The 17563-nt window shown below is 45.7% G+C and overlaps 1 protein-coding gene across 1 annotated transcript; it reads left to right on the top strand.

Annotated features, from left to right (window-relative positions):
• Window positions 1–2550: 2550 nt before the first annotated feature.
• Window positions 2551–17318, top strand: LOC120914631 (proline-rich extensin-like protein EPR1). Its single transcript, XM_040325316.1, has 2 exons — window positions 2551–2641; window positions 16468–17318. Exons 1-2 carry the CDS (start codon window positions 2551–2553, stop codon window positions 17316–17318), a joined length of 942 nt encoding a protein of 313 aa, XP_040181250.1.
• The last annotated feature ends 245 nt before the right edge of the window (window positions 17319–17563 follow it).

Here is a 17563-nt window from a genome sequence, read left to right as displayed (position 1 = left end):
CCGAAATATCCTAAAGATGATGCTGGTCTGGAAGATTTCCAGTTTAAAGTGTTATGTGCAACATAGCAATGAACGTCTCTTATTTGCACCCCTTTGGTTACCTGGAATGTATATTGAAAGCATGTTGACCAAGAACCAGTGGCGTCGGGAGGGGGGGGGGGCTGAGGGGCTTGAGCCCCGAATGGGTCCCCCGAAAAGCCCCGGGTCTCAGGCAACAACCGTTGCATCGTTAGCCTCGAGCGCCGCCACTAAGTGGGGGCCGATCTGATCCCGAGCGCCGCCGACCGCGGCCGAGTGACATAGCAGGTCCCGCCTTCTGGACATCCCAGTGGTCCAATGCGGCTGAGCTGCAGGACACATGAAGTCTGTCTCCTGGTCAGGTAGATCAGTGTATGTATGTCAGGTAGGTCAGTGTATGTCAGGTAGGTCAGTGTATGTCAGGTAGGTCGGTGTATGTCAGGTAGGTCAGTGTATGTAGGTCAGTGTGTGTCAGGTAGGTCAGTGTATGTAGGTCAGTGTATGTAGGTAAGGTAGGTCAGTGTATGTAGGTCAGTGTATGTAGGTCAGGTAGGTCAGTGTATGTAGGTCAGGTAGGTCAGTGTATGTAGGTCAGGTAGGTCAGTGTATGTCAGGTAGGTCAGTGTATGTAGGTCAGTGTATGTAGGTCAGGTAGGTCAGTGTATGTAGGTCAGTGTATGTCAGGTAGGTCAGTGTATGTAGGTCAGTGTATGTCAGGTAGGTCAGTGTATGTAGGTCAGGTAGGTCAGTGTATGTAGGTCAGTGTATGTCAGGTAGGTCAGTGTATGTAGGTCAGTGTATGTAGGTCAGGTAGGTCAGTGTATGTAGGTCAGTGTATGTCAGGTAGGTCAGTGTATGTAGGTCAGGTAGGTCAGTGTATGTCAGGTAGGTCAGTGTATGTAGGTCAGGTAGGTCAGTGTATGTATGTCAGGTAGGTCAGTGTATGTAGGTCAGTGTATGTGTGTCAGGTAGGTCACACACCTCAATTGGGAACGAGATGAACTGCACATATCTAGATCTAGTCTGAGACGGTTGTTACTGGAACAGGTGTCCCCATTGGAAGATTCCTCCTCTGTTTTTAGTTCTGGTGACAACAGGAAAATATTTGGTGGCACATTACTTTCTGTTCCTAGTGACAATGGACAAAATGTTGAAAATTTCCCTCATTTGCGGTCTAATTTTCTTCAGATCGATTTCTTGTTGTGATAGATACCGACGATTAATTGTATCTGTATCTGACCATTTATAAGGAAGTGAGAATCTATCAGTTGGGGGGGGAAGGGGGGGTTGTACATTCAGAAGCCGCTGACCCCCCTCCGATCCCACCATTCCGTCACACAGCGGGAGATCGGACAAGCTGTATAAATATTAAATCTCATCCACGGCTTCCTTATGTCCTCCCGGCTCCGTCCAGGTCCTGAGAGTCCCATAAACTGAGGAGATCTGGGGGGGGGGGGGGGGAGGTGCTAAATAAATAAAATATTCAGAGAAAAATATATATATATGATTTATAAATGCTGGATGGTAACACTGAACTTTAATGTGATTGTTATTTGCTGTCTCTGGCCCCTCCTACACATGATAATATTTTATCTTTTAATTAGACCTTTATGATTTATATATGTAGATACATATGCATGCGCAGATTCCCCCCGCTGCTTGGCTGCATAGAAAGGGGTCGGGGAATCTCCGTCCTCAGCAGTGGCAGCTGCTGTGCCCATCAAACGCAGCCACTGTGCCCATCAAACACAGCCACTGTTCCCATCAAACACAGCCACTGTGCCTATCATTTGCAGCCACTGTGGCCATCAAACGCAGCCACTGTGCCCATCAAACACAGCCAGTGTGCCCATCAATTGCCGCCACTATGCCATCAAACACAGCCACTGTGCTCATCAAACACAGCCACTGTGCCCATCAAATGCAGCCACTGTGCCCATCAAACGCAGCCACTGTGCCCATCAAACGCAGCCACTGACTGTGCCATCAAACGCAGCCACTGTGCCATCAAACGCACCAACTGCAGGGCTGTCTTAATGAGAGGGCACACCTGGGCACTGCCCAGGGGCCCCAGCTGCATGGGGGCACCCTGCACTTTCCTCAAAGCAAGCTGGTCCTTGAGCCCACAATGCCCCAAAATTGTCTCCATTGTGGGGGCCCCCAGAGCATTACTTTGCCCAGGGGCCCATGATGCTATACAGATGGCGCTGACCTACTGTGCCCATCAATTGCTGACACTACGGCTCTAATCAGGCGCTTCCAAAAAAGCGCTGAAAGCTGAACTTGTCCTGGGCAGGAAGGGGGAGGGGAGTGCCCGGTATTGAAGGGGTTAGAGAGGTTTTAGGTATTTTTTTATACACTATTTTATTCTACACAGCAATAGAGATCTCCTGACAGATGTGAAGACGCAGAACGCCCCCCCCCCCCACGCACTCACGTTCCCGGCGTGGCTGTGTGTAGAAATTACGGAATTCTCCGGAATTAGCAGAGTTGCGTCACCTCCATGACGCAAGATGAACGCCGTCCCAGGCGATGACTGAGCGGGACTCCGTGGTCGATGGATTACCCCGTCTCTCCTCTCGTCCAATACCTGTGGTGACTTTCTACAGCGGCAGATGTCTCGGTAATAGACGAACGTTCTAATTTCCTGAGATCGGAAATACCCAACAACACATCTATTGAAGGGGGGGGGGGGCAGGGGGCTAAGTGAGGAACATTGCAAAATAAAGACATGAAAAGGGCGTTAGGTATATGAACTCCATGACACTTACACTATATTGTCAAAAGTATTGGGACACCGGCCTTTACATGAACTTTAATGGCTTCCCAGTCTTATAGCTGTTTTCAGGTAGGGCGGCGCATCTTTCAGGCGGCGTAGCGTATCGTATTTACGCTACGCCGCCGTAAGTCAGAGAGGCAAGTGCTGTATTCACAAAGCTTTTGCCTCCTAAGTTATGGCGGCGTAGCGTAAATGGGGTTCAATATTGAGTTGGCCCCGCCCCTTTGCAGCTATAACAGCTTCACCTCTTCTGGGAAGTCCGTCCACAAGGTTTAGGAGGGTGTCTATGGGAATGTTTGACCATTCTTCCAAATGATTTGGACCACATTTGGAGCTTACCCCTTACATCAGGGTCCCCAAAGACCCCCCCATTACATCAGGGCCCCCAGAGAGCCCCCCTTTTACATCAGGGTCCCCAGAGAGCCCCCCTTTTACATCAGGGTCCCCAGAGAGCTCCCCACTTACATCAGAGAGCCCCCTTTTACATCAGGGTCCCCAGAGAGCCCCCTTTTACATCAGGGTCCCCAAAGAGCCCCCTTTTACATCAGGGTCCCCAGAGAGCCTCCCCCTTACATCAGGGCCCTCAGAGAGCCCCCCACTTACATCACGATCCCTAGAGAGCCCCCCCCACTTACATCAGGGTCCCCAGAGAGCCCCCCACTTACATCAGGGCCCTCAGAGAGACCCTCCTTACCTCAGAGTCCCCAGAGAGCCGCTCCTTACATCAGAGTCACCAGAGAGAGGGCGGGCAATGAGATATGATGTAATCTCTCTGCTGTCCACGACTGCACAGTGAGGGTGGAACAGCGGTGATGCAGGACAGGTGGTGAGAGATGATGTCATCTCTCTGCTCTCCCGTCTCTTCCATGCTGCCTCTCCGATCTTCGGCTCTCCCGCGCTGCCTGTCGCATGTCTGCAGAGGGGCCACAGCCCTGTAGTGGGTGGTGGCCCTGTGGTTGGGAACCCCTGGGACTCTGGGATATGAGCCCCAGATTTGGGGTTATAGCCCCTAAAGCCACCCCCAAGTGATGCCACTGGCTGTCACTGAAACCGGCCCACTGAGCAATCGGCCTACCGGGAAACTCCCGTTAGTCCCAATGGCCAGTACATGCCTGCTGGTAAGTTGAGCAGGGAATTTTTATTTGTTTTGATTTGACATGAGTCGCCTTTCCATGTGCTCCTTGCTGTTAAGGCCAGGATATAGGTTGGGGCAGTTGCCGTTTGTTTGTACCTTCAACTACATTTCCTTGGGCCCTATCAGATCAAGCAAGTGGGACTTTTTATTTAATTTTTGGGGTGTAGGGGGGGTAAAGTCAGTGTCACTGTTTCACTGCACCCCAGGGGGGGTCGGTGGGGTTTAGGCGGGGTTGGGGGGCCCAGTCAGGCAGGCTGTACAGGACCCCATGATTTCTAACAGCAGCCCCGAGCTTGAGCATATACGTATGCGACACAAATAACTCCCGGAGTTCGGCTTTAATTCTCCTCCCGAAAAGTCCTTTCCCAACCCCAGGAGTTTTTCGACACAAAACACCCGAAATGTTTCATGGATTCTAAAGTTTCAAAATGTTTCTTTTTTTTTTCCGGGAAAGTTTCTCACAGAACATAAACCAGGAATTCTATTCCCGAATTTCACACACCGATCACTTCACCCCCCGAAGAAGACAAGACGCAGATCTGTCTACAGCCAGGCCCCCCCTTTGATTGCCCCTTGGAGGGGGGGGGTCTTGTTTGGACTTATAACATGTAGAGTGACTGCCATGAAACGTCTCGTTCCATTTGAAGTGGCACGGCCGGGTTAAGGAGATTGACCCTGCAAAACCTCAAGGCGTCTTGACAGGCAACAAACCCAATGTGGCCTTCCCTTTCTTCCAACCGCCGAGAGAGAGAGAGAGAGAGAGACAAGTCAAGGAGGACCGAGAGCTCAGACTTAGAAAAACATCGAAAATGGCTTCAGACTGGATAAACAAGGATCCGATTATTGGGGTCACAAGGTCTGACGCTGTAAATAACTGAAACATTTATTGGGTGTAACTTTCGCTCTAATTGCCATCTCTATGGTCTAATTCCCCGCTACTCACCTTATCATTGCTCAATTATCATCTCAGACGTGGAATCCCCCTTCCCCAATATATTTTTATCTCATTGTCCGCCACACACATGGAGGACGCCCTCCTATCGGATCGAATGGCCTCTTTTCCCCCAATTCTGATCTCATAAAATACTTTTTCTGTTGTTTTTGTTTCCCCCCCCTTTTTCTTTTCTTGTCTTCCAAGACTATATTAAAACACTTAGGGGCAGATTCTCGTAGATCGCCGCATCTCTGCGGCGGCGTAACGTATCTCATTTACGTTACGCCGCCGCAAGTTTTACGGGCAGGTGCTTGATTCACAAAGCACTTGCCTGTAAAGTTGCGGCGGCGTATCGTAGATTCCCCGGCGCAAGCCCGCCTAATTCAAATGATCCGGGTAGGGGGCGTTGATCATTTAAATTAGGCGCGTTCCCGCGCCGAACGTACTGCGCATGCGCCGTCCCTAAAATTTCCTGACGTGCATTGCGCTAAATGACGTCGCAAGGACGTCATTGGTTTCGACTTGAACGTAAATGGCGTCCAGCCCTATTCACGGACGACTTACGCAAACAACGTAAATTTTTTAATTTCGATGCGGGAACGACGGCCATACTTAACATTGACTGCGCCTCATATACCCAGGAGCAACTTTACGCGTCGCAAATCTAACGTAAACGTCGTAACTTCACTGCGTCAACCGCGCGTACATTCGGGAATTCGTGTATTTTGCATACTCGACCGGGAAAACGATGGAGGCGACACCTAGCCGCGAAAAAAAAATTGCATTTAAGATCCGACAGCGTAAGAGCCTTACGCCTGTCGGATCTAATGGTTATCTATGCGTAACTGATTCTAAGAATCAGTCGCATAGATACGACGGCCCAGATTTGGACTTACGACGGCGCACATGGCGTTGCGCCGTCGTAAGCCCTTTCAGAATCTGGGCCTTAAATATTAATATATATTTTAAATATCGTATTACTTTGGTTAATCCTTTAGATATTATTATTTTCAGAATGTTTAAACTCAACACAATTCATAGGATAATAATTAACAGGTGTTGGATTTAAAAATAAAATTTTAATTAAAGTATTAAATAAAAAATAGTTTTTCTTGTCTTCCAAGACTATATTAAAACTCTTAAATATTAATATATATTTTAAATATCGGATTACTATGGTTAATCCTTTAGATATTATTATTTTCAGAATGTTAAAACTCAACACAATTCAAAGCTACTAAAAATAGGATAATAATTAACACGTGTTAGATTTAAAAAAAAAAAAAAATCATAATGCAATTATTAAATAAAAAATACTTTTTCTGATATCTGTTGTTTTTTGTTTTTTTTCTTGTCTTCCAAGACTATATTAAAACTGGATTTTTTAAGATTGGATTATTGTGGTTAATCCTTACGAAATTAGTATTTTCAGAGTGTTTAAACTCAACACAATTCATAGGATAATAATTAACAGGTGTTAGATTTAAAAAAATAATCATACTGAGATTTTTTTTTTTTTTTAATCAAAAAATACTTTTTCTGATATCTGTTGTTTATTTTATTTTTTATTCTTTCAAGACTATATTAAAACTGGAATTTTTAAGATTGAATTACTGTGGTTAAACCTTTAGAAATTATTATTTTCAGAATTCTTTAAACTCCACACAATTCAAAGTTACTAAAAAATAGGATAATAATTAACACGTTAGATATCAAATATAATCATACCAAGATTATTTTTTAAATCATAAAAAAACTTTTTTTAAGATATCTGTTGTTTTTCTTTTCTTTTTCTTTTTTTTTTGTCTTCCAGGACTATATTAAATCTGGAATTATAAATACTGGATTACTGTGGTTAATGCTTTAGAAATAAATATTTTTTAGAATGTTTAAATTAAACACAATTCAAAGTCACTAAAAATAAGATGAAATTAACACGTGTTAGATTTAAAACAATAATCATACAAACAATATTTTTTAAATCAAAAAAATAATTTTCCTAATATCTTTTTTTTTGTTGTTTTTCTTGTCTTCCAAGACTATATTAAAACTGGATTTTTTAAGATTGGATTATTGTGGTTAATCCTTACGAAATTATTATTTTCAGAGTGTTTAAACTCAACACAATTCATAGGATAATAATTAACAGGTGTTAGATTTAAAAAATAATCATACTGAAATTTTTTTTTTTAAATCAAAAAATACTTTTTCTGATATCTGTTGTTTGTTTTATTTTTATTCTTTCAAGACTATATTAAAACTGGAATTTTGTAAGATTGGATTACTGTGGCTAATCCTTTAGAAATTATTGTTTTCAGAATTCAGAATTAGAAAACAATATGTTTTACTTTCTGCTATAAAAGATATCAAAGTTTAAAAAAAAAAAAAATTGTTTTTATAAATGTAGGCCAATATGTATTTTGCTTCATGTTATAGAGTCTACAAACTATGGGAACAGACGTGGGGAACAGAGGGGGAATCTGATGTGAAGACAGGAATCTGATATGCCGGGGGGGACATATAATATAATGGGGGGGGGCCTCTGACACGAATGGGGGCTTTGATGAGATGGGGAACCTTTGATGTGATGGAGGGACCACAGACATGATTTGATGTGACGTGAAGGGGGGTTTTATGGGTTTGGGGACCTCTGATGTGATGAGGAGACCTTTAACGTGATCGATGGTCCTCTAACAGAATGGGATGGCCTTTGACATGAAGGGGGATCTGATGTGAAGAGGGGGATCTGATAGGCTACGGGGACCTCTAATGTAATGGGGAGGCCTCTAAAGTTATAGGGGGATATCTGACGTGAAGGGTTGGAGAGCTCTGACATGAGGAGGGCTCTGATGAGATGGGGGGACCTTTAACGTGATCGATGGTCCTCTAACATAATGGGATTGCCTTTGACATAAAGGGGGATCTGATGTGAAGAGGAGGACCTTATGAGCTGGGGGGACCTCTAATGTGGTGTGGAGGCCTCTAAAGTGATAGAGCCTCTGACATGAAGGGGGGGGTCTGACAAGAAGAGGGCTGTGATGAGATAGGGGGACCCTTGATGTGATGAAGAGACCTCAGACGTGATGAGGGTTCTAAAGTTATGGGGGAGTCTCTGACGTGAAGAGGGGTTTACATATATTTGGGGGACCTCTGATGTAATGAGGCGACCTTTAACGTGATCCTTGGTCCTCTAACATAATCGAATGGCCTTTGACATGAAGGGGGATGTGATGTGAAGAGGGGGATCCGATGAGATGGGGGACCTTTGATGTGATGGAGGGACCTCAGACGTGATGAGGGTCCTAAATCTATGGGGGGGGGCTTTTTATGTGAAGGGGGGTTTTGATATGTTTGGGGGACCTCTAATGTGATGAGGAGACCTTTAACGTGACCCATGGTCCTCTAACATAATGGGACGGCCTTTGACATGAAGGGGGATCTGATGGGCTACGGGGACCTCTAATGTAACGGGGAGGCCTCTAAAGTTATGGGGGGACATCTAAAGTGAAGGGGGGGAGAGCTCTGACATGAGGAGGGCTCTGATGAGATGGGGGACCTTTGATGTGATGGAGGGACCACAGACATGTTTGGGGGACCTCTAATGTGATGAGGAGACCTTTAACGTGATCCATGGACCTCAAACATAATGGGACGGCCTTTGACATGAAGGGGGATCTGATGTGAAGAGGAGGATCTTATGGGCTGCGGGGACCTCTAATGTAATGGGGTGGCCTCTAAAGTTATAGAGGGGCTATGATGAGTTGGGGGGACCCTTGATGTGATGGAGAGACCTCAGATGTAATGAGGGTTCTAAAGTTATGAGGGGGGGCCTCTGATGAGGAGGGGGGTTTTGATATGTTCGGGGACCACTGATGTGACGAGGAGACCTTTGATGTGATTGATGGACCATTTTCGTTGTTGTAAACTGGGGTGCCTCAAGACTCTAATAGAGTTCAATGCTGCCTTTCTTAGTACCTTGTTGTAGTCACACGAACTATCACGCAGGACAATAAAGCTACTGAGATGGCATGACTGCTAATTCCGGGATCTTTCCCATAATGCCACAGTACTGGAACCATGGAGCTGGGCCCGGTGGTGTTCTACTAAAATAAATGGCAATATAAGCAAGAAGCGCCGATCTGCAATGATTGAACGCTTTAATTCCCTTTAATATAGAAAGGTCGGCTAAGGCCGGAAATTTAATACTGATAATATCTGTAACAATAATTTTCTCAGCCGTGTCCCGAGGAATAGATATTCTGGGCCGAGCGTTTCGGAGAGGTCGGCCTCTGTTTGGTATATTGGATATAACCTTGGCCCGGTACGAGCCGTATCTCTCCTTCCACAATAAGATGTGTTTACCTAAAACTATCAGAAATCTCATACTTCCTGCGCACAATCTCCCATCATCCTTTCCAGAGATAACGAGGCCGCAAGTAAAATTGAAAGGAAATTAAAAAACATTGAACCTTTTATTTTTATTTTTTTTAAACCAGATTAAATAGATTGAAGGGCCTGCTGATAAAAAGGTTGAAAAGTGATTCAAAGTCTCCATTTATTTATTTTTGCTGCTTTTCAACTTGTGAAAGCCAATTTAAGAATTTTTAAAAGAGAATGTAATTAGATATGTGAAGTTGAAAATACCGGCCAGCTACTATTTCTTAAAATTTTTAGGTTTAAAATATGACGTGCCTGGGGAGCTGCAGGTTGGCCTTAGAAGTGACTGGCTGTACGATTCTGTACTTGTGTGCCCACCGGGGCCAGATTAAGGTAGGTGTAGCTGTAGCTCCAGGCCCCTACCATAATATAGCCCCCTACCTTAATATAAGCCCCCTACCTTAATATAAGCCCCCTACCTTAATATAGGCCCCTACCATAATATAGGCCCCTACCTTAATATAGGCCCATACCTTAATATAAGCCCCTACCTTAATATAGGCCCCTACCTTAATATAAGCCCCTACCTTAATATAGGCCCCTACCTTAATATAAGCCCCTACTTTAATATAAGCCCCCTACCTTAATATAGGTCCTTACCTTAATATAGGCCCCCTACCTTAATATAAGCCCCCTACCTTAATATTAGCCCCCTACCTTAATATAGGCCCCTACTTTAAAATAAGCCCCCTTCCTTAATATAGGTCCCTACCTTAATATAGGCCCCTACCTTAATATAAGCCCCCCTACCTTAATATAGGCCCCTACCTTAATATAGGCCCCCTACCTTAATATAAGCCCCTACCTTAATATAGGTCCCTACCTTAATATAGGACCCTACTTTAATATAGGACCCTTCCTTAATATAGGACCCTACCTTAATATAGGCCCCTACCTTAATATAGGCCCCCTACCTTAATATAGGCCCCCTTCCTTAATATAGGTCCCTACCTTAATATAGGACCCTACCTTAATATAGGTCCCTACCTTAATATAAGCCCCCTACCTTAATATAGGCCCCTTCCTTAATATAGGCCCCTACCTTAATATAGGCTCCCTACCTTTATATAGGCCCCTACCTTAATATAGGTCCCTACCTTAATATAGGCCCCTACCTTAATATAGGTCCCTACCTTAATATAAGTCCCTACCTTAATTTAGGACCCTGCCTTAATATAGGCCCCCTACCTTAATATAGGTCCCTACCTTAATATAAGCCCCTACCTTAATATTAATTGAGTTGAGTTGAGAGATAGCAGCACAGAGCGGCAGAAAGGGTGAAAGAGAGAGAGTCTACCCAGGAAAAGCTTGGGTGAAAATCCAAGTCTTCAGTAACCCGTGGAAGACCAGAATAGTAGGGGCCTCCTGGAGCTCTATAATATAGGCTCCCTACCTTAATATAGACCCCTTCCTTAATATAGCCCCCTACCTTAATATAGGCCCCTGCCTTAATATAGGTCCCTACCTTAATATAGGACCCTACCTTAATATAGGCCCCTACCTTAATATAGGCCCCTACCTTAATATAGGTCCCTACCTTAATATAGGTCCCTACCTTAATATAGGACCCTACCTTAATATAGGCCCCTACCTTAATATAGGCCCCCTACCTTAATATAGGCCCCTACCTTAATATAGGCCCCTACCTTAATATAGGCCCGGGGGCACAATACTTGCCCTGCTCCAGGCGATGGCAGCTACACCACGGCCTCTGTGTGCCCAATGTTGACCCCCCCCGCCCTCCCCTCTACTCTACTCCAGGACTAAAATGATCTCCGGCACGATCAGGAGAATTCTGGAGATGTGGTAATTGACACACAAGTGCCGAACGTTGTGTTTGTAGGGCGAGGTCGCGGCGTAGGTTGTGCTTCTTTGACCTTTGTGTTTTGACAGCGAGGAGCTGACAAAGTCTGTGAGCGAATACAGGTTGCAGCAGGCAATTGGTTGTGGCAACGCTCCATTCCTCTACTCCCCAGGTGGGAGAACCCGGCTTCTGGGAAAACGGGAAAAAGTCGAATATTTATATTTCGGTGAATTAGATGTGACATTCTCCCCGAGTCTGGCAAAAGCCGGTGCCAGTGATCGGGTTTTGTAGCTGGATCGGTTTCTTCTTTGGTGTAAGCTAAGAGCTCCGAAGAACTTCCAAATCTGAGGTGACCATCTAAAGTCAGCCCTGGCTTCAGTCTTATAAAAACTCAACTCCCCCCTCCCCCCCTGCATCAGAAATAACAATAATGATTTACACTCCTATAATAAACATTTCAGCATCGATTAAATGTTATGGTGACCTTATATACTGTATACTGGGCTGCCATCATACATTTTAGGGGCCCCCCTCACACAGCTTTAAGCCTGGGAACCCCCTCCCCCTCTCCTGGCCTGACCACCAACATGGCCGTTCCACCAAATCCACCCACTGGCCATCCCACTGAGTCCTTCGGGGCACCCACTTTTATTTTAACAACCTAACAGCTTAATATACAAAAAGAAACCTGATCCAACCTGAGCAAAAAGAGACAGCCCAATCCAGCAAAGAGACAGCCCCATATATTCAGCAAAGAAACACTATTCCTCCCACTGATATCAACGATGGGACACTATTTCTCCCACTGACACCAATGATGGGACACTATTCCTCCCACTGATACCAACGATGGGACACTATTTCTCCCACTGACACCAATGATGGGACACTATTCCTCCCACTGATACCAATGATGGGACACCTTTCCTCCCACTGACACCTATGATGGGACACTATTCCTCCCACTGACACCAACGATGGGACACTATTTCTCCCACTGACACCAATGATGGGACACTATTCCTCCCACTGATACCAATGATGGGACACCTTTCCTCCCACTGACACCTATGATGGGACACTATTCCTCCCACTGACACCAATGATGGGACACTATTCCTCCCACTGACACCAATGATGGGACACTATTCCTCCCACTGACACCAATGATGGGACACTATTCCTCCCACTGACACCAATGATGGGACACTATTCCTCCCACTGACACCAATGATGGGACACTATTCCTCCCTCTGATACCAATGATGGGACACTATTCCTCTCACTGACACCAATGATGGGGCACTATTCCTCCCACTGACACCAATGATGGGACACTATTCCTCCCACTGACACCAATGATGGGACACTATTCCTTCCACTGACACCAATGATGGGACACTATCTGTACGTCAGTAAACTGACCCTTTGTTTAGAAAGTTTGGAGAGACCAAAACAAAGGCATTTCTGTTTGTTTCCTGTGTCTTCTCTGTTCTTTTTGATCTGTTTTTCTCCCTTATGGGAGAATAATCTGTGACGTATCCAATCCTAATACAAATTTGAACCTTAGGCGCTTACTTGGGTGTCTGAAGGGGTTTTGGTTGAGACGTGACAATGGTTTTAGTTACACCTCTGATATTGTGTCTTGTCTTTGGCTGAGAACTTGGGTGACATAAAGATGTTTTGCGGTGCCCCCCTCCCGTCCCACATCTGTCCCTTCCGGTGACTTGGGTTTTATCGGCCTGGGAACAGTCCCATTGTCCCGGCCTAGACTTTTGGAGGGTCTCGGATTCTGTTATCGCCAGAGGGTCAGACATTCCTTGAAATGAAATGCTCTGTTACCCCGCTAGGAATTTGGGAACGTTGTTGTTAGTTGTGACATCTCAGGCGTTGAGGGTCAGCGACTCTTTTAAAGTTAATTGTCTTTTTTTTCTTCTTAAAAGTTTACAACTTGCCAGTCCAAAAAAAATGGGGCAAGCTGTCCTCCTTCGGCTGGAAATGGTGTGAATTTTCCTTGAGGAAAAAGTGAAATGAACTTTGGCTAGCTTTCCATTGGATATTAAAAGTGGAATTAAAGGAGGTAACTAAATGTGACACGAGGGGGTCCACCCAATCTCATGAACCTCTGGTTGTCCCAGGAGGACCTTGGTCCACCAACAATTTATTTATTTAAACCAAAAAAGGAAACCACACCAAGAGCCCAAAGTAAAGATGTCATGTTTGAAAGCAACCGGCACAATATCTTGATACATTGTATGCATTATTTGGAAAAATATATAGTGCAGCGCATATAAAGATCACATAGAACGCTATATTCAAATATGCAACATGCTCTCACCGGCCACTTTATTAGTTCCACCTTGCTAGAAGCGGGTTGGACCCCCTTTATTAGGTCCACCTTGCTAGTAGCAGGTTGGACCCCCTTTGTTAGGTCCACCTTGCTAGTAGCAGGTTGGACCCCCTTTATTAGGTCCCCCTTGCTAGTAGCGGGTTGGACCCCCTTTATTAGGTCCACCTTGCTAGTAGCAGGTTTGACCCCCTTTATTAAATCCCCCTTGCTAGTAGCGGGTTGGACCCCCTTTATTGGGTCCACCTTGCTAGTAGCCGGTTGGACCCCCTTTATTAGGTCCTCCTTGCTAGTAGCGGGTTGGACCCCCTTTATTAGGTCCACCTTGCTAGTAGTGGGTTGGACCCCTTTTATTAGATCCACCTTGATAGTAGCGGGTTAGACCCCCTTTATTAGGTCCCCCTTGCTAGTACTGGGTTGGTTCCCCTTTATTAGGTCCTCCTTGCTAGTAGCGGGTTGGGCCCCCCTTATTAGGTCCTCCTTGCTAGTAGTGGGTTGGACCACCTTTATTAGGTCCACCTTGCTAGTAGCGGGTTGGACCCCCTTTATTAGGTCCTCCTTGCTAGTAGCGGGTTGGGCCCCCCTTATTAGGTCCTCCTTGATAATAGCGGGTTGGACCCCTTTTATTAGGTACCCCTTGCTAGTAGTGGGTTGAACCCCCTTTATTAGGTCCTCCTTGCTAGTAGCGGGTTGAACCCCTTTATTAGGTCCTCCTTGCTAATAGTGTGTTGGACCCCCCTTATTAGGTCCACCTTGCTAGTAGCAGGTTGGACCCCCTTTATTAGGCCCCCCTTGCCAGTAGCGGGTTGGACCCCCTTTATTAGGTCCAACTTGCTAGTAGCGGGTTGGACCCCCTTTATTAGGTCCCCCTTGCTAGTAGCAGGTTGGACCCCCTTGCTAGTAGCGGGTTGGACCCCCTTTATTAGGTCCTCCTTGCTGGTAGCGGGTTGGACCCCCTTTATTATGTCCTCCTTGCTAGTAGTGGGTTGGACCCCCTTTATTAGGTCCACCTTGCTAGTAGCTGAATGGACCCCCTTTATTAGGTCCCCCTTGATAGTAGCAGGTTGGACCCCCTTTGGCCTTCATTCTTGGTGGAATAGATACAACAAGGTGTTGGAAATGTTCCTCAGAGATTTTGCTTCATAGTGACCTGATAACATCACACAGTTGCTGCAGATTTGTTGGCTGCACACCAATGATGCCAATCTCCCGTTTCCACCACATCCCAAAGGGTCTCTTTTGGATGAGATGTGGTGAGTGTGAAGGCCATTGGAGAACAGTGACCTTATTGTCCAGTGGTTTATTATCCTGCTGGAAGGAGCCATCAGAAGATGGGGACACTGTGGTCATAAAGGGATGGACATGGTCACAAACAATACTCAGGTAGGCCTTCGCATTTAATCCATGGGGGGGCCCAAAGTGTGTCAAGAAAATATCCCCCACACCTTCAGACCACCACCAGCCTGAATCAGTGATACAAGGCAGGATGGATCCATGAGCCAAATTCTGACCCCACCATCTGATTTTTTCAGCTGAAATCCAGACTCCTCAGGCCAGGCAACGCTCTCAGAACCTACCAATCGGCCAAGGGATGAAAGAAAGCGCCGCTTGGGCCGTGCGTTTCCATCCACTGAGCCGCCGCGTCACTTCTGGTTTCCCACTGGCACAGAGAAAACGGAAGTGACGCTGCAGCTCAGAGGAAAGCACCGCCCATGACCTACGGCGGTGTCAATAGGAAAACCACACAACAGGGAATGACCAATAAGGGAGTGTTGCGGCGCATTGCTTTGCGCCACAAGCCCTCAGAAAACCAGACAAATTAAGCGTCTCAACTGCAATCACGTGATTGCTTAGATGTCACGCTGCCCATAGAGCACTGTGTCTGGTGCCCCTACACAGTGCATTTAAAGGACTTTTTTTTTAAAGGACCTTTTTTTTCTTTTTGTGACTAGCTTTGGGGGGCAGCGCCCCCGTGCACCCGTGCTGATACTGCCTCGATGTATCCCACCAATCAATGTGCAATATGGCTCCATACTGGCTCCTCTGCTGCCACTTACAGCAACGTCTTCTCTCTACTTCCTCCTGACTCTGTAACAAAATTGTTTTGTATCACAATTTTAAAGTAAGGACTTTTTATGGATCTTAAATCAAATCTATGCATTTGTAATAGCAATGCAAACAATAGTTATATATTCACAATCAAATATAAGCTTACTTGAAAACCCCCCTTTATGTTGTGGTCGCTGCCTGTCTGCCGGCCGTCTCTTTCCACAGCTCCCCAGATTCCCTAGAGGCTTTGCAGCTTCTTCTCAATTTCCAAAGACTACATGTCCCATGGTACCTTGCTGCCTGCAAGCAGCGATTCCTGACTCCGCCTTCTCATACTCCATCCTTCATCATCCTGCAGTGCAGAAGGCAGGCTCGGTGAAATGTGCGACGTGGCGGTTGGCTGCTCACAGACCATTGTGAATTACGTGACACAGATTTTGAGGTAGTAAATGTGTGCGAATCTTTACAAACATTCAAGGTCATTCAGATTAATAGATGTAGGTAGGCTACAAATAATTGAAAAATGATGTGGAAATGAATATTTGATTTAACTTTTTGACAAAATGTAAAATGTAAAAATGTTATTTTAAAAATTTTACATTGCAAAAAAAAAGGAAAAATGTTGACAAAATGTTAAATCAAATATATATTTCTACATTGTATTTCAATTATTTCTAGACTACTACTATTAACTGAATACGATTTGGTTTAAGGGTCGGCTTTTGGGGGTGTACATACATTTTCCAAACTGTTGTGTAATAATGTTAAAGATACTGATGATCTGTCATTGTGTGGTGCAGGCTGCGTTGGATTGGACGCTCTGATTTATCTAAGAGAGGTTTTATTTTCCCAGAGTTTTCCATGTTCTCTTTATTAGCATGAAATTGGGCTGCAACTCGATCCGGGTAGAGTTCAGACTATGTGGCCACTTTAACAGCTCTATAATGTGGTAATTCCTTCCCAGGAGCCATCAAAAGAGAGACACTCAACGTACAACCATCACCCAACGTAGGACCACCACCCAACATACGACCACCACCCAACGTACGACCACCACCCAACGTAGAAACATCACCCAACGTACAACCGTCACCCAACGTACAACCGTCACCCAACGTACGACCATCACCCAATGTACGACCACCACCCAACGTACGACCACCACCCAACATACGACCACCACCCAACATACGACCATCACCCAACATACGACCACCACCCAACGTACGACCACCACCCAACATACGACCACCACCCAACGTACAACCATCACCCAACGTACAACCATCATCCAACGTAGGACCACCACCCAACGTAGGACCACCACTCAACATACGACCATCACTCAACGTACGACCACCACCCAACGTACAACCATCACCCAACGTACCACCATCACTCAACATACGACCACCACCCAACGTACGACCACCACCCAACGTACAACCATCACTCAACGTACGACCCCCACCCAACATACCACCACCACCCAACGTACCACCATCACTCAACATACGACCACCACCCAACGTACGACCACCACCCAACGTACAACCATCACTCAACGTACGACCACCACCCAACGTACGACCATTCCCCAGCGTACAACCATCACCCAACGTAGGACCACCCCCCAACATAAGAACACCACCCAACATACGACCACCACCCAACGTACAACCATCACCCAACATACGACCACCACCCAACGTACGACCATCCCCCAGCGTACAACTGTCACCCAACATACGACCACCACCGAACATACGACAACCACCAAACATACGACCACCACTTATCAACTACTTCAGATGAAATATAATAGATCACTTCTGTTCTGTGATTAAATTTCACTTATAAGTATTGAGGAGGCAATGACTGAACTGTGATGTCACAGAAGGTGACCATTCCGGCCAAGAGGTGACATTCCATCCAGCCGGGGCATTCCTTGCTGGGTCATGCCTCTCCATCCTAATTTATCCGGGTTATCTCAATAGAAAGAGACTAATGGGCACCCAAGACAATAGAGGTTAAGAGGTCTCTTTGTTCCGAGTCTGAAG

This window comes from Rana temporaria, chromosome 9 (assembly GCF_905171775.1).
Source record: "Rana temporaria chromosome 9, aRanTem1.1, whole genome shotgun sequence".
NCBI classification, from domain to species: domain Eukaryota; kingdom Metazoa; phylum Chordata; class Amphibia; order Anura; family Ranidae; genus Rana; species Rana temporaria.
This window is presented reverse-complemented; position numbering and strand designations above follow the sequence as displayed.